General features: G+C 35.5%; 5 protein-coding genes and 1 non-coding gene across 6 annotated transcripts; 4 read left to right on the top strand and 2 right to left on the bottom strand.

Annotated features, from left to right (window-relative positions):
- Nucleotides 1-1,514: 1,514 nt before the first annotated feature.
- LOC114176303 (nuclear pore complex protein NUP43) lies at nucleotides 1,515-4,300 on the top strand. The gene is made up of 5 exons (XM_028061289.1): nucleotides 1,515-2,224; nucleotides 2,375-2,444; nucleotides 2,956-3,193; nucleotides 3,513-3,586; nucleotides 3,891-4,300. The coding sequence occupies exons 1-5, from the start codon at nucleotides 1,614-1,616 to the stop codon at nucleotides 3,942-3,944; spliced, it is 1,047 nt and encodes a 348-aa protein (XP_027917090.1). The 5' UTR covers nucleotides 1,515-1,613; the 3' UTR covers nucleotides 3,945-4,300.
- An 870-nt stretch (nucleotides 4,301-5,170) lies between these two features.
- Nucleotides 5,171-6,947, top strand: LOC114179117 (uncharacterized protein C12B10.15c). The gene is made up of 3 exons (XM_028065338.1): nucleotides 5,171-5,542; nucleotides 5,664-5,830; nucleotides 6,709-6,947. Exons 1-3 carry the CDS (start codon nucleotides 5,206-5,208, stop codon nucleotides 6,760-6,762), a joined length of 558 nt encoding a protein of 185 aa, XP_027921139.1. The 5' UTR covers nucleotides 5,171-5,205; the 3' UTR covers nucleotides 6,763-6,947.
- Nucleotides 6,948-8,196: 1,249 nt separating this feature from the next.
- Nucleotides 8,197-8,280, bottom strand: TRNAL-CAA. Its single transcript has one exon. It is a non-coding gene; the product is annotated as a tRNA-Leu (tRNA).
- Nucleotides 8,281-8,379: 99 nt separating this feature from the next.
- LOC114176163 (50S ribosomal protein L35, chloroplastic) lies at nucleotides 8,380-11,590 on the top strand. The gene is made up of 3 exons (XM_028061105.1): nucleotides 8,380-8,745; nucleotides 8,834-8,950; nucleotides 11,182-11,590. Exons 1-3 carry the CDS (start codon nucleotides 8,503-8,505, stop codon nucleotides 11,257-11,259), a joined length of 438 nt encoding a protein of 145 aa, XP_027916906.1. The 5' UTR covers nucleotides 8,380-8,502; the 3' UTR covers nucleotides 11,260-11,590.
- Nucleotides 11,591-13,421: 1,831 nt separating this feature from the next.
- Nucleotides 13,422-16,348, top strand: LOC114178295. Its single transcript, XM_028064116.1, has 5 exons — nucleotides 13,422-13,880; nucleotides 14,228-14,509; nucleotides 14,605-14,778; nucleotides 14,909-15,015; nucleotides 15,548-16,348. The coding sequence occupies exons 1-5, from the start codon at nucleotides 13,743-13,745 to the stop codon at nucleotides 16,263-16,265; spliced, it is 1,419 nt and encodes a 472-aa protein (XP_027919917.1). The 5' UTR covers nucleotides 13,422-13,742; the 3' UTR covers nucleotides 16,266-16,348.
- Nucleotides 16,349-17,047: 699 nt separating this feature from the next.
- LOC114178294 (autophagy-related protein 11) lies at nucleotides 17,048-23,703 on the bottom strand. The gene is made up of 5 exons (XM_028064115.1): nucleotides 21,708-23,703; nucleotides 19,619-21,284; nucleotides 18,612-18,832; nucleotides 17,754-17,967; nucleotides 17,048-17,656 (listed from the first exon to the last, which is right to left on the bottom strand). The coding sequence occupies exons 1-5, from the start codon at nucleotides 22,649-22,651 to the stop codon at nucleotides 17,270-17,272; spliced, it is 3,432 nt and encodes a 1,143-aa protein (XP_027919916.1). The 5' UTR covers nucleotides 22,652-23,703; the 3' UTR covers nucleotides 17,048-17,269.
- Nucleotides 23,704-24,121: the final 418 nt, after the last annotated feature.

Genomic DNA, 24,121 nt, shown 5'->3' with positions numbered 1-24,121 from the left:
TTCCAATAATGTGGACTGCAACTTTTTTAAATGGGGGGTGTTGATGAAAAAGATGTCATCATCATGACACAAATGAGACAGATTAATGATTTGGAGAAGTCACTGAAGGTTGCTGAGAAGAGGTTGCAATTAGTAATAGAGTTCACTTGTGTCGTTATTGTATTATTCGTATTGTTATTGTGTGTAATCTTTTAAAGTCCGAACTGTTTTATACTATTGTTAAATGAAGAAATAAATTAGTTTGATTATGTTGATATTAGTCCCAACATGTTCAAAATAACATCTTAATATGAGCATTAAAGTAAGTGATATTGATCTAAGCTTGAGAAAAATTAAATTGATCTAAGTCTGGAAGAAGTTAAATTCATAACATTAATTCATCCTCATCAAAATGCACTACATGTTTGGCAAAAGTGAAATTGAACGAAGTGTAAGGAAAGTCAAAATGCAATACATTAATAATGAATTTTACATCAGAAATTCCAAAAAATAAGTAAGACGTTTGTAGTTGCTATCATGGCCTCCTTCTAATTTGCAATTTCATCCTAAACTGCTGAGATAGTTCTTCTGGTGTTGGTAGTGGTGCTGCTTGACTCTCCACTTCATTCCTTGGTGGTTGAGTTGTTTGAGTTTCAGCAATTGGTGCATTCTCAACAGTTTCAGCAGTTGGTGCATTCTTAGCCGTTTGGGCATCTGGCGTCGTCTCAGCAGGTGTTGCCTGCTCATCCACAGGCTTATCTGGGCAATTGTTTTTGTTATGTCCAATCTGATGGCATATGCTACATTTTTTTCTATGACCTCCTTTGCTGATTGGTGTGTTATCCTTTCTTAACTCCCACTCTTCCAACTTTTTTTTTTCTTGGATCTTCCTGGTAAGATCCTCTTATATGGTGGATGGACGTCAGGGTAGGGAGTTCTTTCCCATAAGACTTCACCATTGACGGGAAAGATGAAGAAATTTCCCTAATTGCAAATTTCCCCTAAATTGAAAAATTAACATTAATTAGTCATATGTACCGTACACGTAACACATCCTAATACAAACTGTGTCACCTGTACAATGTTGGTAATGATTTAAATGACGTTACAGAAAAGGACCAAATAAAACACAAATTATGAAAATGATGACCATTTTAAACATTCGGTACAAAAATGAGGACCATTTAAAACATTTTGTTAAAATGAGAACCATCCGCAACAAACACTACGAAAATGATGACTAAAATGGTATTTAAGCCTTTGAGTTATGAAACGATGAAAAAGTCAAATTTGTAAAATTCGTTTTCTCATGTTATTTTATTTTAATTGTTATTCTACAAAATAACAAAATATTAAATATTTTTTAGGTCAAGAACCATTTATTAAAAGGAGTAAAATATAAATGAAAGAAATATTTAATATAAAAGCTAAAAATATATAACAAATTACATAGTAGATTTTATAAAAAATATAAAATATCAATCATATTTCTTAATTTTTGTCTAAAACTAAAATATTCATTTCTCATAGAAGAAAACTAAACACCGAAGGATACACAGGTCATAAAACAATTTGTCACCGTTGGGGTTTTGAACCCTGCGTGTAGTTGTTGCAGTTGCAGAGAAACCCTGGCAATGGCAGCTACGGCAATACACAAGTTTCCGCAATACCAATACGTAGACGCAGTTCGTTGGCTTCCTCAATTATCTCCATTAGATCGATTTGCAGTTCTTGCTCTATTTGATTTTGATTCCGATGCTTCATCTATCCAAATCCACTCTCTCGCCTCAAACCCCTTCTCCCTCCAACCCCAATTCTCGTGGTCCTCGCCGTCCCGCATTTCCTCTCTCAAGACCTCGCTCTTCCTCCAGAAGCCCCTCATTGTCGCTTCCACCGCCGCCGGCTCTCTTCACTTCCTCTTCGCGGATTCCTCGGACGCCTCGTTCGACTCCGAGGTATCGCTTCCCGAGGGTACGCTTCATTCAGTCCCCGCTTCTTCCGTCGACTTAATGGATGGTGGCGTCGAGTGCGTCACCGTCGGGGAGGATGGGAAGGTCAACTTGGTTGGTGTTGGGGAGTCGAATTTGAGTTGCCGTAGGTTGTTTGATAGCGGCGGCCTGGTGTCTTACACGGCGGCCAGGTGGGCCTCGTCGGTGGAGTTTGCTACCGGTGGGTACGGCTTCAGCCTTCAGTGGTGGGACCAACGGAAACCGGGAGGACCGGTTTCTAATTTTAAGGGTAACTGGTAAGAGAAAAATGTTACGGCCGTGAAAGCGCATTTATTTCATCAGTGATTTGAAATGGATGCCATGTCTCCCTCCAAATGCTTTACATCTAGAAATTTATGGCTGTGTTAGAAATCTACTTGATGGTTGCCATATAATTATGTTTGCAGGGATAAAAAATTGAGTTCAGGGATTGTGCACTCCATTGACATTCATCCGTCCCGAAAGCACACCTGTCTGGTAAGATGCGTGTATTCCACTTGTTATTTTGTGGATTTGATCATAACATAACAAATACATGCCTCTTTGTGAATGTTCATGCAAAGAGCTGGGAGCGTTGTTTAGGTTTTTAGATTTTATTATTTTCCCATTCGATGGCTGATGCTGTTACTTCTTTATGCTCAGCAGTAGACTACTAGTTGAATGAATAGAAGTATTATTACCCAGCTAAAGTTGAATTATGAATGTTGCATAATGCCGAGAGAACTAAAATGCTCTTCTATGATGTGTTGTTAATGTGCTTTATCTGCGATCTAACAAAATTTAGGGGTGGTTTAATGACATTATGGGAGCTGTTATCTGTCTCACTTCTGCATTAACAACTGCTCTGACATAAATGAATAATAGAATGAATGATAGTTGATTTTTTATCAGATTTTAATAAATCAAACTGGTGGTTTGGAACCATAGAGTTGCTTAATACTTTTTCTTGCATGCTGCTGACATATCTGGGATTATAATATATGCTCAGGCTGGTGGCTCCTTGGGTACTGTTTTTGCCTGGGATCTTAGGTGGCAGCAACAACCAATTATACTTTCTGGTGCAGGGGCTGGAACTGGGGCCGGCAACACTATGGTCCATTCAGTATCTGAAAGTGAGGTTTGGGAGGTTCAGTATGACCGTTGCATAAAATCAAACACTTCATCAACCAGGATCTTACCTTCCATGATCTGCTCCGAGGATGGAATTCTCGCTGTGATTGAGCAAGGTATACATGTTCATTAGATTTGCAATATGTTAACGTGCAATTTACGGTCTGTTTACAAGTCAGTGGAACCAGAAAATTTAGGAACAGTATTTTTTTCTTAATGTTATGTTTTCATTGCTTGTATTTTGTTTTTAATTACCAAAATATTACCGCATTTTCGTTTTGTTTTCTGTTTTCTAATATTGTGCAGGAAATGGTAAAAATGAAGTGGCCTTTTTTTAATTAAAGCTAAGCTAACATTTTTTCAAATCAAACAGCTTTTTAATATACTCAAATGGTGGGATTGATTTGGTGCTTGTGTGATGTCTTTATTGTATAGGTGAGGAACCTGTTGAGCTTCTAGCTGAAGCTTGTGCAATCAACAGCTTTGATATTGATCGACACAATCCATCGGTGAGTGACTGACAGCTAATACTCTTTGCATTACTATTATGAGGGAATTATTTTGTTGTTGCTTTTTAGCTCTTAATTTTTCGTTTCTTAAAAACAGATCAAGTGTGCTTGTTTCTTCGTTGTCACACTTATCCTTGGTTGTTAGGAAAGTGAGCAAATCCTTGGGTTTGCATCCATGGATTTTTTAAATGGAGAAACAAAAGCACTGTAAATGGTTTTTGTTTACATTAACAAAGTAGAAATGGTAGAAAGAGAAAGTGAGAAAAATGAAGAAAGTGGTAACTTACTTTCTGATGTTATGCAGGATGTGATATGTAGTTTAGAATGGGAAGCAGTGGCCATATTGACAAGACAATAACATTCAGAGTTTCTACCATTGGTGGCTTGAATTTCAGAAAGGATGAGTTTGCAACTGATACGAGGAGTGGAGCTTATAAGGGACTATTTATGCTTTTTATGTATTCCGCAATGTTCTATTCCTTTTGTAAAGCCATTTGCACGCAAATGGATTTTGGGATTGTACAATATGTAGCATTCGTAAAAGTGATTCAAAGAGGCACATCCTACCAATTCCTACTACCACCCGAATTACCTAAAATGCATTCCCTTGTTAATGATGGTGGGATCTTTATGCTGAAAGTCACTATAACTGTCAACTATCTTATTCGTGAGCTGTTTTAACCTGATCACATAAAACAAGAGTTGAAACGGCAATTCCGTAGTCAGTGCTGTTTAGAGAATTGCAAAAGCATAAATTATTTCATGCTTTTAACCTTGACATTCATTTATGGACTTACTTTATCAGGTCAATTACCATAAGGTATCCCGGGTTTTGGATTTTTATTTATTTATTTATTTTGTTTGAAATGAATTCCAGGAAATGAGCATGTGAACACGAGGGTTTATTTATTTTTTTAATTTATGTTTAGAAGAAAGAACGAAAACGCAAAGAATGGATGTGAATCCTTCTCTACCAAGGATTTGAAATTGATGTGAAGCCCATCCCCTGCAGCACCATCTCTTCCTTTTTACTCCATATATTGGCTGCAACAAACAAACCAATAAATTAAGGAAAATTCGTGATACTTCAATGCCGTGAGTTAATTCGGTTTTCTTTTTTAACTGGAAGCGAGATTTTGATTATATGCAGTATATATTTATTGAATTCTATATGCAATAAGAATACTGATCAATGATCATACAATGTTAGTCTTGTTTTCTTATTTTTATCTATGAATTATGGTTTTTAGTTTAATATTTTGTACTGTATTTTTTAGATTTTTCAAATTCTAAGAATATAGTGAAGTTTTAACCAGTCACTCCAATTACGCAACCACTACTAATTCAACCGTTCGATTGATTCAATTTCAATCACTTAGCAAGATATAACAAACTCAACTCATTCAAACTTTGTATCACTATAGTAAAACCAGTTGTGTTTTAATTTAAAATTTATTTTTAGTTTCAGACTTCACTACAATTTGTTAACTTCTTTAAAATTGTTTACTCGCCTATTTTTATTTTCTTAAAGTAAGGTTTCTTTAATTAATTTTGTTTGAGTCCTGTTTGGTTTGGGAGGAAATAAAAGCATAAAAGGGAAAAGCAGAGGGAAGGAAAGAATGTTAATTAAGAATTGGGGTTTGATTTTAGCGGCAAAACCAAAATACGCGCCTCCAGTGTCGTACCTCTCTCGACGGAACCCAACGGTGTGGATTGGAAGAACAAAGGGCGAAATGGAAAACGCCACCGTAAATCTTAAGCCACATGGAGAAGATCTGAGCGGCCGCGTTCATCAACTCCCCTGCTGCGTCAAGCACGACGGTCCCGCCTCCGTTTCCCACTACTTCAAACCCAAACCCAACGGCGTCTCGGACGAAGGTTTGCCGTTACAGGAAGCGCATTTCAGAGGAAGGCTACTCCAGGGAACCACTCTCCAACTTCCTCACGGTTACACTGGTATATCATTATCTCTGTCTCCATCTCTCATATTTATATGTTAAATTTAACTGTTCTTTGTTGTTGACAACAATTGATGCAAATGGATGAATGTTTTCTGTTCCTGTTTGTGGCTCGGTAGGTTTTGTTTTGGCTAAGAAAACATCGCCTCCGTCGTCTAAACAAAACTCGAATTCTTGGGTCACCAAAGCAACGTTTCAGGATATAACCTATTGGAACCATGACTACGTTCCTTCCCATAACGATGAATTGCTCCGAGCTTTTCATTGGCTTACTGTTGCAAAAGCTGTAAGTCGTTTCTGATTCACTCACTTTGGGAGTGCGGTAGTTTGATTTAGTTATTGGACATTTTGGTTAGATTAAAACTCAGTATTTACTGTTTGTACAATGATGAATTTTTCAGTGTTGTTTTTCTTCATTATGCATTAGGAAATCCAGGGTGTGTGTATTTGATTGCCATATATTTGGGAAATTGCTTCTTGATTATATGTTATGAGGTCTGCTGTAAAAGGTGTAGTTATCATGCAAAATTTTCTCTCCAATCACACAATGTTAACCTAAAAATTAATTTTTAGATTTAGCCTAAAGCTTGTTGAGTTGTGACTTGTGACTAGCGTAGACGTTAAGGGGATTTTGCTTCTACAATGTCGTTTGTGGAGGCTAGGCTGGTAGCTTGGACTTGGAATGTCTCCACTTGATTATCTCAAGGCAGTGTTCAGACTTACATTGTTTAGAACTTTGTTCTCTCTGTTTAGAAACTTAAATTGTTTGCATGCTAGGACTTAGGAGGCAGAGAACAAGGTAGCCCATGTATTACCGGCTTCGTCTCTTAGGTATTGAAAAGTTCTTGTTGGGTATAGGATGCACTACCAGAAGCAAAAGTTCTGGCCCTTCTTCACGCACTGCCTTTGAATTTCACCAAATTCATTCAAAATTTAAAGTAAATAAAATGCTGATGGGGAACGAAGAAACTTGTATTTAAATGATTCTGATTTGTTGTTTGTCAATTATTGTGTCTATCTCCCATTCATAGCATCTAAAAGTAGCATGTGACAAACAAATTCATTTAATTGATTCAAAAGATATTAGAAAGAGACAAATTAATGTTAACTGCCACGGTGTTTTAAGTTTACCTTATCCTTACTATATTTTGCTTGTGAGTGCAGCTGCACGATCCTGTGACACCTGAGGAATTAGCTTCGTCGTCTTTATCACTCTAGTGATGGTCTGCACTGCTTATGAAATTCTGTATCTGTCAAATTTACTCTTAATTTAGAGCTGTAATATTTATGTTTTAGTTGCACATTTTCGTTGTCTCCAACAATCCCAATCTATTGTATTACTTGCCCTTGGACTGAAAACTATCCATTTTTCTCCATGTTAATACAATTTGTCTTTTACGATAGCATGCTGTCTGCATGCAAATGCCCATCATGTCTAGTTTCTCTCCAGAAGGAGAAAATCTGCAGAATCCACATCCATTAGAATTAGATATTTAGAGGCAGAAAAACGAATGTGAGTTTAAAGATCTCAGTTGATATAGCTTGTGAATGATTCTATGAAAAGTATCGTGTCTCAGGATTATTATGGATTCGAATTAACTCCATTTTTTTACTAGGACAACAATATGTTAACTATGTCATACCACCTTATTTGTTTGTGCTGGGGACGGAGGGAAAAGGTTCTGACTGCAGGCGAAAAGGCTGGAACTTCAAATTTTCAAAATTATAATGTTTACAATTCTTTAGATTTTAGAGAACTTTTCTCTTTGCCGGGACTGATGCCTGTAAAGATGACACAATGGAGCTGGTTGGGAGGAGTTTCTCTCGGGAAAAAGGGATCCTAATAATGATATTTGTCCAGTATAATTAATCATGTTTTCATGCTCTGTCCCATTGTAGAGCAACGTTATAATACCGTGCCTTTGCAGCCTAAACCAGTAACCTGATATTCTAGGTCATTAGAAGCCACTGCCCTAGAAGATTGACAACTATATATTAAGGAAAGATGTATTAATTTTTTAGTTAAAAAGTTAAGAGGGAATTCCAATTTTAAAGGTAATTTTTAAAAATTATATTAATATACTATTACTTAAAAGACAAAATTTAAATGTGATTTCTTAAATAATTGTTGCAATTTTTTTTTCCATCAAAACTGGATGTGGAGTTTTATACCATATAACAAATTTTGCAGAACATTTATGTAGGTTTTTAAAATAAATTTTTTTCGTTCAAATTATTAAAGTGAAATTTCAATTTCAATTGAAAAAAATATTTAAAACATCAAATTACGTGTGATAGGAGGTTTTAGTATACAATTCTCGTCATTGTTTTCATGTATGTACTATAAAAAAAATCTTTCTTTTTATGTAAACCAAGTATAACACTTATGAAATATTTAAATTTTTTTAATAATATTAAATCATTATTTTTAACTGACAAACTAATCATAATTTTTGACATGATTAATCTGGTATTGAGAGGAATCATAAACAAATAAGGAAAAATATCAGAAGTGGTATTTTTTTCACACAGGAATCTGGTATTGAGAGGAATCATAAACAAATAAGGAAAAATATCAGAAGTGGTATTTTTTTCACACAGGAGAAAGACAAATCATAAATAAATAAGGAAAAATCAACTAAATGAAAAAAATGTCAGAAGTGGGATTTGAACCCACGCCCTCTTTCGAAGACCAGAACTTGAGTCTGGCGCCTTAGACCACTCGGCCATCCTGACACTTGTGATTTGTAGCGTAAGGTTAAAGATATAATACTTAATATTAACTATTACAAGCAAAGTTGCTAAACATAAAAAATGAAAAGAAATTGTGATGAGGTGAATGTGAGGGAGAAAAATTAGAGGACAAGAGGTAGCTCTCTGGCTGCATAGGCAGTTAGCACCTCAGCTTTATCCATAAACCAGAACTTTGGCTCCAACGAACCTCACCTCACACTGAAAATGGCTACCGTCTCCTTGGCCTTGGGACTTTTACCTTGCTCTTCTTCTTCCACTCGTCTCTCTTACACTTCACTTCGATTCCCTGCATCAAACAGCGCCAACTCACTCCACCTTAGTTCTTCAGCTTCCATCTCCGCTCCACTTCTTCGTCAAAAGCTGTGCACAGCTCCTTCTCCTCTCCCTCCAACCCTTCGCCCTCTCACCATTGTATCCGCTAAGGGCTACAAAATGAAAACCCACAAGGTCTCTTTCTATCTCTCTCTCTCTTTCTCTATTTTTCCGACTTCATTCCGGGTTTTTGGAAATTGAATTTGGTTAATGGATGATAAAGGCATCGGCAAAGCGGTTTAGGGTGACGGGGCGAGGCAAAATTGTGCGTAGGAGAGCTGGTAAGCAGCATTTGCTTGTCAAGAAGAACACCAAGCGCAAATTACGACTCTCCAAAATGGTTAGATTATGTTAATCCTATTATTATTCTCTCTATTTTCTCCTTGCTTAACCTAATCAAGTTAATGTTCCCACTGCACTTTTTGTTACCCGTGTTTGGTGAATTGTCTGGGCGTTTAGATATTGGATGGATTTTGTGATGGCCAATGACTGCTTTTATTGTTTTACTAGTTGTCTTTGGGGCTTGGTTGTGCATTGTGTTAGTTTTCCTTGTTTAGACTGCATTTCATTAGAACTTTACAACCTTAGTGTGTTTGCTAGCTTCTTTGCTTTGGTTTTAATTATGAGATTAGAAGAATAGCGTTGCCTTTGGAGGGTCAATTCTGTCTTCTAATCTGCTCTCCCATTTGACCAGAACATTAGCTTAAGCTTAGATATATATTTGGATACTGTTTCCCATCAATACCTATAGAAGAAATAAATAAATTAAATGAAAAAAAACCTTCTTCATAAACTAAAGTTGGCTTAGATACATATAAATTAAAAATCATCTTTTGGAAAAGTTAATATGAGAATTAGAGAAGTCTGTTTGTTTTCTTTCTTATTTTCTTCTGTTATAAGTGCTTAGAGAGAAATTTATTCAAACAAACTTTAAACATCTGCCCTTATGAGCAAATCTGCAATGCATAAGTAATGTTCAATTAAGGTTGTAGTTGAACGGAAGTTTGTCACTTTCCAATTCACAAATTAATACAACCACGCTTTCAGTGACTCATGTAGTTAAGACTGTTCAAAAACAATTTGAATTGAACTAAATTGATATTCAAGTGAATTTCATAAAATCCTGAATTGTACTTTTAGATTATTTTAAAAACTGAATTGTTCTTAAATAGAATTACCTTAACTAAACTGAACTACATCTTATAAGATTGAAAAATATGTTTTAAAATAAGATATACATTGGTAATAATTCAAATAGTTCGAACAATTCCAAATAGTTTAGTTTGGCTCAGTTCAGTCAAATTATATTGCCCAGTTTATTTCATCTGAACAACTATACAGTTTAATCTAGTTTTTTTAAACCACTTTTAGAGTTCAGTTCAGTCCACGCATTTTGTTTATCCTTATTTAATGCATGCCATATGATAGTTTGTTGCATTCAATGTCTGTATGTTGATACTTGAAAGCATTTTTTCTCTTATGCATAATTTTTATGGAAGAAAGAGCTTGCAACAAATAATAAGTCAGAAAATATTCAATTCAGCCTTACCCCTCCCTTTCCTATGAAATGTTAATCTATTTTTATCTTAATGATTTCTAGTTTTCTGCAATCGAACATTTACCAAATACCAAATTCAAGTTTAGAATTCTTATTTCTTGTCTCCTACATGTGGACTTTGTCTGTAATGGGTTTCTTCTTTCAGATAATTATTGTAGAGTCCTACTAATGAGTGCTTTAAGGGGATTGATTAAGGAATAATAAAAAGAAAGTTCTATAAGAAATCATGATGGGGGAGAGGTTTGTTTCCTAACACTTCTCCGTCAAAGCTTTCCATATTTAATTCTTTAATCAATGTCACTCAGCTGTTATCATTTTCATCATTGTTTATATGGTGTCATTCTATTCAGATGTAGCTATTTGATTTCGAGTGATCTGTGTAGTGTATAATTGAAATTTGGAGATTATGACAGTTTTGAACTTGATATGTATGATGAACAAGCCTTTTGGAGCATCTGATATTCAAAACATGACATTGATTCTTTTTTTAGCCAAAGTCTCAGTCATATGTCATTGAACTGCCTTGAGCAGTTTATTCCAAGTTGCATATGTTCTGTGCTCATTTCAAAATCCTAATTTAACAAAGCATCCACGATTTTCTTGTCCAATATCAACAAACTACTTCAATTTTATGTGATAACTTAATGTGAATACAGCTATCTATAACTTGCATCCTTGAAAGTGAAGTAGTATGCAACTCTATAAGCTGATTGAAATATTATCAATTGAACTAATATTACCTTTGCTTTTTTTAATTGAAAACTTTACAAGAGATAAAATGATATCACCCCTCATGAGAGAAATCCGGGTATTGAGCTTCTTCTCATCTTGAACTAGTGACTTCTGCCTAATCCATATCCATCTCAACAGTAGTTGAATTTCTAGAATGACACGGCTGGATTAAGCTGTTATTCTTGTTGACCTTGAGTTATTTTTTGGCTAGGATTTGGACTATTTTATTAAATTATGGGTTTGGTTTTCTCGTGTCTTAATTTTTTTATCGTCTTTTACAGCATCCGGTCAGCAGGAGCGACTATGACAACGTAATTGGAGCCTTGCCATATCTGAAAGTAAACAGAAATGCTAAATAGATGTCGTGTTTGCAAAACTGAGTCAAAAGCCTAGCTGTGTTTTGTCGTGAATTGTGACGCCTCCAATCTGCTTTCAAATGAATACAGTTTGTTTTGGCTAATTGAGACATCGATATCTTTAGAATGTGGTTCACCTTTCTGTGTCATGTAACAATGGCTATTTATTGACATCCCAGTATTGCTATTTGTTTCCCATCTTCCTGTTTATCTCTGCATTTTTATGGTAAGCTATGATAAATCATGTGAGCATCATAATCTATTTGGTGAGTTATGTAGAATGAGGAATATTAACAAAATACTCTACAATACTTTCTTCTCAGATTACTATTTACTGTTACGTGATATACTTATGTGGAATCTATCATGAATTCTATCTAATAATGAAGAGTAGTTAAAGTGTGTAGCTGGCATATGTTTTACTTTACAGATTTGATAAGTTGAAACACGGTGTTCCGGGTTTTTACACTAATATGACAAGTGAATTTGCTCAGGATGTGCAACTTTCATACTTTTTTTATGGATGAAGTTCGAATTCAGGTTATTGCTAAAGAAAAATTAAGTTTGTTTCTTGCGTATATCTTGATTTTTTTTTTTTTTTACGTTGTAATGAAGGATATTTCAAAAAAACTGAAGAGGGATATTAGTGAAATTGTTTATAAATTATTCTTTCAAAAATACTATTTACTGTTAGATGGAATTTGCGAATGATTTCTATCTAATAATGATGAAAAATATGCTGAATAGTGTGTAGCTAACGTCTTGTTAGGTAAAATTTAAGGGATACACAGTTGATCATTGTTTTTCGAGGAACATGAGTAGATAACTTGAAACTGGGTTTTTGCGTTCATCCTTTCCTGTGAAGATCAAATTATATTTTTTATCGGTTGAAATTCGTTCGAAGTTATAAAATTTAGTATAATGATTTTTTCTTGATTTTAAAGTTTTTAATAAATTTAATTAATAAAAAATTATGTTTGTAGCACTCTTCTTAAAAGTTATTTTAAATGTTAATTGATTCGAGTGAAATATGTGTGTTTGCATAAGGTTATACATTTATCCTTATAGACAAAATTCGATCTGAAGAGTTTCTTGTTGCCAATAACTTTAATTTTCATATCATTTAATCATCTCAAGTGGTCGGATGCTCTGAAGAGTAAAAATGCATTGCTAATAATCATTGATAAAAATTAATAATCATTAATAAAGATTCAAAAAAAACATTAATAAAAATTCCAAAAAATCATTAATAAAAGATAGTAAAAAGTCGGAACCACTTTTTTGAAAATAAGAAAAATAATATTCTATTTCCTTCACATATTTTCTCTTTATCTTAAAAACAATTCTTAAAATTTTTATACAGAAAAAAGGTATTTAAAATTCTAAGTATTGTTTATTTCACAGGGATTACTATCGTATTTAATTTTTATTTTAATAATAAATTTCACTAGTAAATTTTTATTGGTTTAAAAAAATTATCAATTTAAACTTTAGAGTAAGAATATATATAAAAAAATTCTAAGGATTTTGAGTGTTCTTCTTAAAAAAAAAACCCACCTTTTATAGCATGAAATTTTAATATAACTTTTGATAAAGATTTATTAAAAAGTAACATATTATATTTAAGACTTCAAGTGGAGATTTTACTCTAAAAATACTCTTTAAGATATAAACCAACAAGTTTGAACTAAAAAAAAATGTCGATAGAAGAAATTTCAACTAGATCAAATACCATCAAATGTTAAATGTTAAAGATTAAATACAAACTAGTTGTCACCATTCTCTCTCTTAACTAGTTAGGATAGTAAATGTAAACTATGGTTCTCATTTTTTTTATCAACTTTGAACTTTCATAATACTTCTTAAAAGTTACTTCCCTCCCAAAACAATAGTCAACAAGAATGCTAAAAGCTAATATAGTTTAATTATGAGAGTTCACAATTCCCTAATTAATTTATAAGCATTGCATAAACATAGTATAGTATGTACAATGTTCCAAAAACAAAGTGGAAAACTTTGAAAGTGTAATTAGCAAAAGGAAAAGGTAAAATTAAGAATGTAAAACACAAGGGGTGAAAACGCCCCCTTATCCGTTTGGTCGTTGAATGCAAAGAGTACACTTGGCATAAATATTTGAACCATTGGCCACCGTGACTTTAAACTTAAAAGTGAAAAAAGAAGGGCCCACATTATCCATGACCCCGTTTCGTTTCATGTGTGTGTGCCAGCACACGCGCCGACAAGAACTAAGCAAATGTCTTACTTTAGACAGTTGAAAGATTCGCACGCGCCATTGATCACGTTCACGCGCTGCACCTCTGAAGCATCGAAGGATGTTTTGTTTTCTTTCCGCCATTTGCCAACCCACTCCAACCAAAACAAAAGTTCCGTTTTTTCTTGTTTGCTCTGGTCTTCTCCGCGTTTTCTGTTTTCATTTTTTAAGGGCTTTTGCGACTCAGCATTTCTTGCTTCACTGAAAATTTTTCATGGTTCTACCAACGAGTTTCATGACGTTCCGTTCCGACCTTGAAACGGTGTCGTTGAAGTTGGAGGTGGAGGAACCGCTGCAAGAAGAGCATGCTCCTCTCAATAAGCGTTTCAAACCTTCATCCGCTTCACAAGAGGTGTGTTTCTCATCTTTTTTAATATTGTTCTCCCTTTTCTTAGATAGATAGATACACCTGTGTCAGGGGTCTAACAGTTTTAATCTTTGAGCGAGCAGTGTCAGCAATATAAAGCTGAGATCACAGAACATGCATTTTTCATATCACAAACAAAGTTTTTAAAAAACTTGTAATATACTGTCATGTTAAGAATACAATCTGTCAAACATATTAGTCCAAAAATCAAAGGATTATGTCCCTGGAATGATGAGATCAAGTTTGAATACTCAGATGAAACAGTTGCAGATTTTAAGGATTTGTTTGTATTCATTTTTTTATAACTTCCTTTTCTCCTTGTGCATGTTTAGCAATGGAATGGTTCAAATAGTGCAGCTTCCAGTTCTCCTCCCCAGTACAATATACTTGATGAGCCTAGCCCTCTGGGTTTACGTCTTAGGAAGAGCCCTTCACTATTACATTTGATACAGATGAAGCTTTCTCAAGGGAATGTTTTTATTGCAAATGCACAAAATGAAAATTTAAGCTCTGGTTTGAAAAAGGAAAGTCTGGCTGCGCCTGCATCAGGCTCTGTTGAAAAGCTTAAGGCTTCAAATTTCCCAGCTTCACTTCTAAGAATTGGTTCGTGGGAGGTATATTCTAGATATAAGTACTTGTCTCTAGAATTTTGGGAAAATATAATTTTTCTTTGAGTTTTAAATAACTCAAGGATCTCTCTTTGTGGCAGTATAAATCAAAACATGAGGGTGATTTAGTGGCGAAATGTTACTTCGCTAAACGAAAGCTAGTTTGGGAAGTTCTTGAAGGTGAACTAAAGAGCAAAATGGAAATCCAGTGGTCAGATATCATGTCACTTAAGGCAAATTGTCCTGATACGGGACCTAGCTCGTTGACAGTAGCTGTAATTTTTATTCTCATACCTCTCTATATAGCTACTTTGAGCGTTCTTTTACAATACAATGATACAAAATGTTTGGCTGAATGTTCAGTTTCATTTTCATTGAATTATTGGTTTCGTTTGTGTGTTGCAGCTCGCAAGACAACCTCTTTTCTTCAAGGAGACTAATCCTCAGCCCAGAAAGCATACAGTATGGCAAACAACATCAGATTTTACCGATGGAGAGGCTGGCAAACACAGGTATATATTCTTTTCAGTCTTCTGATGTGTGGCTGTTAAGCTCAACAGTTTTGCATTGGATCAGATTGAGAAATATCATGGTTTTTGTTGATTTATCATAAGCTGGGCTGGAAAACTAGTTTTCAGTAGAACCTTTCGATAAGAGCAAGAAAAACTTACTGAAATAGTTGAGGAAGAGAGGTTGAGTTGCATTTGATGCAGTATCTTTTGTTGGCTTTAGAGGACTCTTTTGAAGCGTAATGTTAAAGGTTGAATCGCAGTTTTACACCGTATAAAAATATCAAGTTGAGCAACATATAATAATATGTATAAGTAAGAATAATCTACAAACCTATTAGGGTTTTAAATTGAATCTGGTGTTAAGTCTTTTTGTGACTCGTGAATAATGGTTTTATTGTAACAAGTTTATTTGGTTAAGTTTCCTAGTTTTCATTTGTATCAAGGTTGATACTTGATACTATTATGTTTAGGTCCTGTTGTCCTGTAATTTACTAGGCCATGATGTTGAGAACTTCATCATGTGGTTTTGTAGGCAACATTTTTTGGAATTTCCGCAAGGGATGTTAGCGAAGAATTTTGAAAAACTTGTTCAGTGTGACGCACATCTTAATTTCGTAAGCCAGCAACCTGAGATAATCTTGGATTCACCTCATTTTGATACACAACCAGATGCTTTTGAGAACCTTGTAATTGAAGGGAGCACAAGCTCTGAAACTGATTCCAAGGGCCCAAGAAATTGCGATCAGATAAAATTGGCTGGACTCCGCACTTCTATGTCATTGAGTGATTTTATTGGCCACATTGAACACTGCCTTTCGGAACAAATAACTTGTGGGGATCCGTCCTTTTGTGATGGAAGAGGAAGACCAGGTTTTCAGGAAATGCTGGAGGAAATTGCACAGCATCTTCTTAATGACAATCAGGTTATAGCAGCTTCTGATGAAAAATCACTCATCACAAGGGTCAATTCTCTCTACTGTCTTCTGCAGACGGACCCTGCAGCTTTGCAGAGTTCACATGACAAGGAAAATGCTGCTGATGGAAAAAATATTCTTCTTAGCCATGATCTTGAATCAATGCACAACATCAAAATTAAAATAGATGTCAAGCCTGCTGAAGTGGACTTCAGAGATGTTTCTGGGGGCATGTCCAGGAAAGACTCTTTCGGAGATTTTCTTCTTCACCTTCCTCGTATTACTTCACTGTCAAAGTTCTTGCTTAACATATCAGAAGAGGACAGTGACTGCTAACGTCATAGTTAACGTTGACCACTGAGTAATATTGTCTGCAAACAAATCGTGCGTATATATATATATATATATATATATATATATATATATATATATATATATATATATCCTGTATATAAGAATCCGAAATTTGCATTATTTCTTGTGTTTTTAACCACCCAATGGAAGGTAGGTATGTTGTATTAGAAGATATATCACTTCTGTGGATAGGAATGTCTCATTATCTGGTTTGTTTCTACAATGTTTCTCTCTAGTTTAGAAAATCTGATTTTAAATATAAACAAATGATTTTTTTTAACTTAATACTGTCATAAGAGCAACTTTTAAATCAAAGCTTCACTTTCATGGTGAATCAACAAAATTAACAATTTTTATGGTGAATCAACTTTTTATTACATTGAAGACGGGAGAATGGTGGATATCATCGTACCTAACATCACATTAAAGGAATGTCATCACATTGAGATGAGTGCCACATACAGATATTTATATGGCAATAAGTTGTTAGGTGGGGGAAACTGTGACTTCTGAACTCTGACTATAACTATAAAAGATCATTGTAATTTGAGAGGTTCTGTTACAGCCACTAGAATCAAGTGGATTTGAAAAGTACCTCTTGCAAAAAATATATATATTTACCCACCAATAAAAAAACCAACCATTTAACAATTAACATATTCTAATTATATTTTTCAATTGACTTAAAATGGTTGTATGTATTATTATATTAAATTAAATATATTTTAGATATGAAAATATGAATTTTGGAAAGGAGCAGCAAAAGTCCAAATAAGCAGAAGTTGTAAATAATATTGACAATCTATACAAAATGTGATAAAAGGATTGAAATATCTACAGAGGGAGATTGAAACTAAATTGGTTTATGAGCTGTACAAATGGTTAAAGCAGGAGGCATAATGAAGAGCAGTTGGGAGTTTGAATGTAGTTTATGTACAATTGAATTCTTCCATCACGTCTAATCTGCTGCGAGGGATGAAGCAGGATCAGGAAGGAGAAGATGAATGAATGGTGGTATCAGGTAACATGGCTACTGTCACTAGGAAATATTCACAGCCAACAGGGAGACCGTATGGGTTTGGAGTTGAACCTGAATTCAAGGTCAACCAGTCAGTCCCTTTGTCAGGGGTGCTAAATTTTTCAGCCCGAGGGGGTGCCGCCTTCACAATCTGGCGTTCGATATGCACAATTTGTCCAACAATGTAGTTAGGTCGGCTTGGAACATGTTCTGCAAACAGGGCTACTGATTCATCGGATAAGTAATAATTAGAGCAGTTCCTGGTAATTGCCTCATAATACCCACCAGAAGTGAGCACAAAGGCTGCTATCTCATGAACTTCCAGGCAACCAAAACAAATCTTCTCTTTATTTGCCTGCAAATAAATCACAAGCATCATCAGCCATTTTTGTCTACCTCATCTCAGAGGCTCAACCATTTTTTGTCACGTTAAGAAAACTAGAAGCTAATACCTGCTTCTCAAGTTGATGCTTATTGTAATAAGTTTTGACCTGGTCTATTTTCTCCTCCAATTCTTTCCGAAGCTGTTCATTAGCAGCTTCCGTTCTTGAGTACTTCTCATGCAGCTCTTCCCGGTGCCTCGATAAGAAACCAACTTTATCGGCCAAGACACGAATGCATTTTCGGAACTCAGCAATGTCATCATCATCTCTGTCATTAGCAGAACTGAAAAAAGAGAAGTGTTCCAATCATCATCCTTCTAGTTGCAGTTCATTAAGAATGAATATAAAATATCAATGGAAAGCGCATCAGTCTAAAACAAAGGCCTGGAATCTTCTCCATTTCATGAAAAATAGCATAGAAATTAAATTTGTTGGAAATGTTTATATCAGATTCCACTCCATGCAAGAGAACAAAAGAAGCGAAAACTGTCTACTCAATTGCAGAAAGTCTCAATCGTCAACCTAACAATGTGATTGCTGAATGAATTCCTCTATTATCAATAACCTCATTACCATCAAACTTAATGAGAACATTCCTACTACCTCCTCCGTTCTTGTTTAACTCTTTGAAGTTTATTTTGTATGAAATAAGAAATGTAATAAAAATTCTTGATTCTAATAAAATAGTTGTATAAAATATGACTCTTTCCCTATCCACCCCACACAATATATACATATGTAAATCAGTTAACAGATAAATAGAAATAAAAACACTTCAAAATCTGACCCTCAAAAAGAAACAGAGTACTAAAATGTGGGACTCATAAGTTCTAACAAGTGAAGAAGTTGTTTCCATCACTACAAGTCTACCACCATAAGTCATTTTATATTTTCTCAGTGAGAATGGGCATAGAATAAGTAAATTACTTGGCCAAAGACTGCGACAAATTACGAAGGGAATCTGCAAAACCAGCCACACCACCGGGAGAATAAACACAAGTCTTGAGTCTTTCAAAAAAGCTGCGTGTTTTAATGACAGATGTCCGTAGTGAACTATACTCTGAGGCCCTCCTGTCAGCAGAACTTTTTTGAGTCTGAGCTTCCTCTCTTGCTTCATGCAAACAATTTTCCAAGTGAGCACAATTCATCTGTAATGAAAGTGAAAAAGTTCATTAGAATATGAAAGGCAAGCGCAATACTGAACCAACAATGTGTATAACGTTCATAAAGCTTAGCCGTGGTGGCAAAAAAAAACTTCATGTACAAAGTTCATTCATCCAATATCCTTCTGATCATACACAAGTCTTTGAACGAAATTCTCAATTCACCATACGGATTCAACTTCATCTCAGATCCAATATCCAAAATAATTAAGAAACTTAATTTGGTTTCTTTTTACAGAAATGCCTGTAGTTCAGCCCAACAGATCTGCAACATGTATCTAAAGAAGACTATGCCCTTGTGAGCCTCGCCTATCTATAGTAAACTTCCAAACTGACAAGAGTCAAATAAAACTCTGCATGGCATGGCTTTATAGAACAACAAAATTAATGCATATTTTGCTTAGGAAATTTACTTTTAGTAATACATCTATAATCACTTCAATGGGATCTATAGACACTAAAAAACAGCAAGAATGTGGGTGTCGCAAGGCAACAGCAATACAAAGATGATAATTTATTTGGTTTTTGACAGAATAATTTAAACACTTTCCAGAAGAATAACCAATAGGAATGCATGCTTCTATAATGTATGAAACGGGTGAAGAAAACGGACAGAAATTGGAAATTAAAAAATGACATTAAGATAGCCAAGTGAGAGAAATCAATAAACAGAGACAAAAAAAATAAATAGTTTAGGAGAACTACACAACAGATTTAAAAAACAAAAATTGCAACCCTAAAATGATGGGTATGATTCAACTCCACAGTTACCTGAGATTCATCAAGTAGTTTTTTACTAGCTTCCAGCTCCCTTTTGAGCACAACAACCTCCTCTATAACATTTTTAAGCTTGGTTTCAGTTTCAGTCAGTTGATCTGACTTATCTGAAAGTGCACTTCGTAGTTCCAACAACACCTTATCATCATTTACTTTGGATTCTGAGTCTTGAGAAACTGTGGGGTCAAAAGGTACAAGGTCATGTGACACAGGTATGTTCTCACCAGTAGAACTGTTTGTTAACGACATGCCTAATTGTCCGATTATCTTGTCTTTCTTATCTTTATCAGCACTCTGTGCTTCTTCCCGATGAGGCTCCATCATAGATGAGTCCAACTGTGGGTTCTGAACTCCAGAGGAATCCAACATGTTTTCATCCACCCCATCTAACACTTTACCAGTATGTTCTGTGAACAAACCAAGTTTTGCATCCAGGGAACTTGAGATGCATGAAACCTCATCCATGGGCTCAGAAGTAGATATGGAAGGCATGTGAGCTTCACTGCTGATAGATTCTGACTTTATTTCCTTCCCAGCCACATCATTTACATTGGAAAGCTTCTGCCCAAGCATATACTGATCAGACAATTTCTGCTCCAATTCTTGTATACGTTTCTCATATGACATACATTGCATTTGCTTCATCTTAAGCATGGAGTGAATATGTTTAATATATTCATCTTTCAAATGCAAGGCTTCTTCTGTCTTTTCTCTAGCATTCTTTAGCATATTATTCACCCTTTCATCATCCAATGACTCATACTCTACCTCAGGACAGAGCGAACATATTAAAGCTATTCTACCAGCAAGCTCAGCTTTCAGTTTTGCATTCTCAACTTCCATCTTGCAGGTTCCAGCAATTTCAATCAACTCACTGCCATCTGGCAAGCCTTCAGAATCATATCTCTCAATGGAGTCAGCAGCAATATCTACATCCTCAGCCAAATGAGAGCTATCACTATTCAAAGCAGTTGAACCTTTAAAGCTTCCTAGCTTCTCCATCTTGGAAGTTATTCCTGTTAGATATTCAGGAGCATATCGATCCACGTCTGATATGTCAATATTAAGCAGATCACCATCAAACGGAGCTATATTGACATCACACTGGTTTGGACTGTCAAACAATCCCATAGACGTTAGTACATCTTTAGGAATGCATGAACTATGAACTCTCAAAAACTCCTCTCGTCTACTGAGTTCGGCCTCACGTTTTATAGCTAATCTTTCAGCCATTTGCCCAGCCATGCCCATGTACAGCTTCATAGAAGCCTTTCGTCTCACTATCTCTGCAAGGCAAGCTCTGTATGCTGCACCAATACCGTGGAACAACTTTAAATCCACAAACAAGCCATCCTGACGAGTCATTGCCTCTTTAAAAACAGGGAACTGCAGCTTTTGATCTTTGATGAGATAAGAAACATAGGTTATGTTTCGAGTGTAATTGTGCACAAAGTTATTCATTTCATTCTTGTTTTCCTTGCAAAATTCTAGTAGCTTTGAAATAGCACGATCACAAGCCTGCATTTTGGGCAGGTGATTTTTGTCATGAACATCGTACATAGGACCCAAGGCTGAAACTGCATCATGAGGACGAAGTGAGGAAGACAATTGAGAGGATAGACAATCATCTACCAGTTTCTTTACAGTGTTAACATCCTTGCTGCAAAAATCCCATGAAAACATAATTGATAAGATGTTCTGATAAGTTTAATATTATGAAAATATCTCAGAAGAAGAGAAATATAAACATAAAATATAAATTAAGTTACAAATTACAACAATCATTAAGTACAGCAAAAGTATTATTCCATTTGATTCGTCTCCAGTGAACTATAGGCACTCCTAAAACATGGAATGGATCAAGAACTTTGCAAAATGGCGTTTAACTATTTCAGGCCCGCTAAGTGTTAACACAACATATGAGAAGTTGAGAACCAGATTTTGCATATTGAAGTCATGAGAGAAGTAACAAGTTAAAAACAGGATGCCATATCAAACTCGGTATACACATTAACTTTAGATGCTCCGTTAACAGGACAAAGCACACAAAAAATAGTTGAAAAATGTTAAAATAAAAACTAACCTCAGAGATTGCATGATACTCTTTTGTTCATTTATGTATCTCTGGTGTTCTTTAATTGGTTGTTCTATATTCTTGATGGGCAAGAAAGCCCTGGTGGACAACAATTCCTCCGCCCGACGCTTCACTTCCCCAAAAGTCTGCTTAAATTGTGACACTTTATTCTCAAACTGCTTGTGGGAGCTGGTGCAATTCTCCACTGACTTCCTCAAGTTTTCCTCCTTGACCAAATCCAGTAAGCATTTGCGATTAGCAGTTTGCAAAGCAGGGTGAAGTTTGATGGACCTTAGTTTCTCAACATTCTTCCCAAAATTCACCAAAAGATCAGAATGCATCCTGTGTTGTTGCATATAACGTTTCATGAAGTCGAAATAGCTTTGGTTAATCATTCGATAATACTGATCCAAATTACCCCTTGCAACCTCCATTGCTCTTTCTTGGACCATCTGTTCTCTCCAAAGCCTCTCACAATGCTCATATTTCATCACAGTACTAGTATATATAGCATGCCCCCGATGATAATGGTACCTGAATTGTCGTTCATAAGAAGGTAAAGCCTTCAGAGCAGGATCTGAAGCATCATCAAGAGGGTGTGAATCGTGGGAGGATGCTGGCGATGGAGGCTCCAAATGGTTGGGAATATCAACTTGCTCCGGTGGTGGAGGCGGTGAATTGTTTTGAAGCCTTGATTTGTTGAATATGAAAACCTCCCTCTCGTCAGATGGTAGCTTGTACGCAGATAGCGGGCGATGTGATTCCAGCTTCATATCCAAACAAAGAACAAGCTGATCACTGAAATTAATTCCCGTAACAGATTCAATAGACCTCATAACTGCCTCAACAAGTGTGTTTTCATTGCAATCCAACTCAAAAGAGTGTCCATTCTCAGCAATATGAACAAGCAACTGGCCCTGATGGACTAAACTTCCAGACACGCTGCTACTCATCTTATCCACCAATCAACACAAGAATGAATCACAATCCCTTTGTCCACCAAAATATTAAACCAATCAAAAGCACACAGGGTTCGAATCACACCCCCACCAATAGCTTAAACACAAAACAACATCAAGGAAAATCCGGCATAACCTTTTTTTTTACCTCACAAACTCGCACTTCACCTGATAAAATGTATAGAAGAGGAACAAGGACAAAATTCTGGATTAGGAACCTATTAAATTCTCAGATTACTGAATCCGGAAAAGAGTCCAACCAACGGAAGAAGAAAAATACAACCAAACAGATTCTAGGCTAAATTTTAAAATCAATTAATCAATCAATTCAACCCTTAACACTGCATCAACAGCTCAACTTTGCACATACCCAACAGAGATATTCGCGGAAAGACACAAACTTTAACCTCGGATCCCCTCGAAAACCCTAGTTAGAGCACCCCAACTCAGAGAACAGACCCACGTGTGCAACAATCAATGAGGCCGAGACTAAAACACCCCTTATCGTTGTCAAAAAGCGATAATGAAGAAAATGCCCCAAAAGAGACGAACCTATCAAACCCCAAAAACGAGGGCGTAGAAAAAACCCGAATTACGCCCCACCCGGAACCCAGTTCGTGAAGGGAAGTCAGAATTCAACACGTGACAGAGCATATATAACAAAATTGAGAAGTACAGAGTCCGTTGGGTTGGGTTGTTGAGGGGAGAGGGTAAGGCGAAAATCTTGAAGTGACAAACAAGAATATGGTTAGAAGAAGACGTGGAGATTTTGATTTTCCAGAATCTCGGCTAGACAGAAGAACAAAGCTACCACGAAACCCCTTCTGATGATTTCTTAGAAATCAATCACTGCAACAACCAATTTAAAATATACCCTTTCTCTCTCTTCCCGTCTCTCTCTCTCCCTATGCATTTACTCTTCCCCTTTCCCCATATTTGTTTTATAGATTCCACACAGAACCTTCTGCGGGAAGTAACTCTCGCATAACAGAACCTCTCTCTCTATCTTCTCTCTCTTGGCTGAATGTTTGGACAGATTGAAAAAGCAGACACTGTAGTGAATTGTTATATATATCACATCGAATTATAGAGCCTAATCCGCATTTAATAACTGATCACTTTTAACTTTAGCCATGATAATCATTTAAGATGGTTATGCAAAGATTAAGATACATTGCATCCACTACTGTTAGTTTTATTCTTTTGACCCTGAAAAACGCCAAGTAATAACAACGCCATTTTGTTTGGATCTCTTAGTTTAGCAATTAAATCTATCTGTTCTTTATTTTTTTACCTAAAATTCAATCTGTAATGTATCTGAAAAAAAAAAGAAATTCTGTTAATATGTTTTTAAGGAAATAAAACTTCGCTGTCAACTTAAACAGAACGCAATAACTAAATTATTATAATAATAATAATAACTAAAAGTTGTTGTTCTAGCTTGCGCTGACCAATAAATTAGAA

This window comes from Vigna unguiculata, chromosome 3, assembly GCF_004118075.2.
Source record: "Vigna unguiculata cultivar IT97K-499-35 chromosome 3, ASM411807v1, whole genome shotgun sequence".
NCBI classification, from domain to species: domain Eukaryota; kingdom Viridiplantae; phylum Streptophyta; class Magnoliopsida; order Fabales; family Fabaceae; genus Vigna; species Vigna unguiculata.
Note: the sequence above shows the minus strand (reverse complement) of the source record. Positions and strands in the feature narration are given on the sequence as shown.

What these genes read in the sequence shown, in the direction of transcription:
- LOC114176303 (XM_028061289.1), top strand. Translation starts at nt 1,614, where the DNA reads ATGGCAGCTACGGCAATACACAAGTTTCCGCAATACCAATACGTAGAC. An exon ending in TCTAATTTTAAGGGTAACTG is followed by an intron (nt 2,225 to 2,374) that starts GTAAGAGAAAAA and finishes TTATGTTTGCAG; the next exon opens with GGATAAAAAATTGAGTTCAG. An exon ending in CCCGAAAGCACACCTGTCTG is followed by an intron (nt 2,445 to 2,955) that starts GTAAGATGCGTG and finishes ATATATGCTCAG; the next exon opens with GCTGGTGGCTCCTTGGGTAC.
- LOC114179117 (XM_028065338.1), top strand. Translation starts at nt 5,206, where the DNA reads ATGTTAATTAAGAATTGGGGTTTGATTTTAGCGGCAAAACCAAAATAC. An exon ending in ACTTCCTCACGGTTACACTG is followed by an intron (nt 5,543 to 5,663) that starts GTATATCATTAT and finishes GTGGCTCGGTAG; the next exon opens with GTTTTGTTTTGGCTAAGAAA. An exon ending in GGCTTACTGTTGCAAAAGCT is followed by an intron (nt 5,831 to 6,708) that starts GTAAGTCGTTTC and finishes TTGTGAGTGCAG; the next exon opens with CTGCACGATCCTGTGACACC.
- LOC114176163 (XM_028061105.1), top strand. Translation starts at nt 8,503, where the DNA reads ATGGCTACCGTCTCCTTGGCCTTGGGACTTTTACCTTGCTCTTCTTCT. An exon ending in ACAAAATGAAAACCCACAAG is followed by an intron (nt 8,746 to 8,833) that starts GTCTCTTTCTAT and finishes TGGATGATAAAG; the next exon opens with GCATCGGCAAAGCGGTTTAG. An exon ending in AATTACGACTCTCCAAAATG is followed by an intron (nt 8,951 to 11,181) that starts GTTAGATTATGT and finishes CGTCTTTTACAG; the next exon opens with CATCCGGTCAGCAGGAGCGA.
- LOC114178295 (XM_028064116.1), top strand. Translation starts at nt 13,743, where the DNA reads ATGGTTCTACCAACGAGTTTCATGACGTTCCGTTCCGACCTTGAAACG. An exon ending in CTAGCTCGTTGACAGTAGCT is followed by an intron (nt 14,779 to 14,908) that starts GTAATTTTTATT and finishes TGTGTGTTGCAG; the next exon opens with CTCGCAAGACAACCTCTTTT. An exon ending in GGAGAGGCTGGCAAACACAG is followed by an intron (nt 15,016 to 15,547) that starts GTATATATTCTT and finishes GTGGTTTTGTAG; the next exon opens with GCAACATTTTTTGGAATTTC.
- LOC114178294 (XM_028064115.1), bottom strand. Translation starts at nt 22,651, where the DNA reads ATGAGTAGCAGCGTGTCTGGAAGTTTAGTCCATCAGGGCCAGTTGCTT. An exon ending in AGTATCATGCAATCTCTGAG is followed by an intron (nt 21,285 to 21,707) that starts GTTAGTTTTTAT and finishes GGATTTTTGCAG; the next exon opens with CAAGGATGTTAACACTGTAA. An exon ending in TTGTCGCAGTCTTTGGCCAA is followed by an intron (nt 17,968 to 18,611) that starts GTAATTTACTTA and finishes CTCTTTTTTCAG; the next exon opens with TTCTGCTAATGACAGAGATG.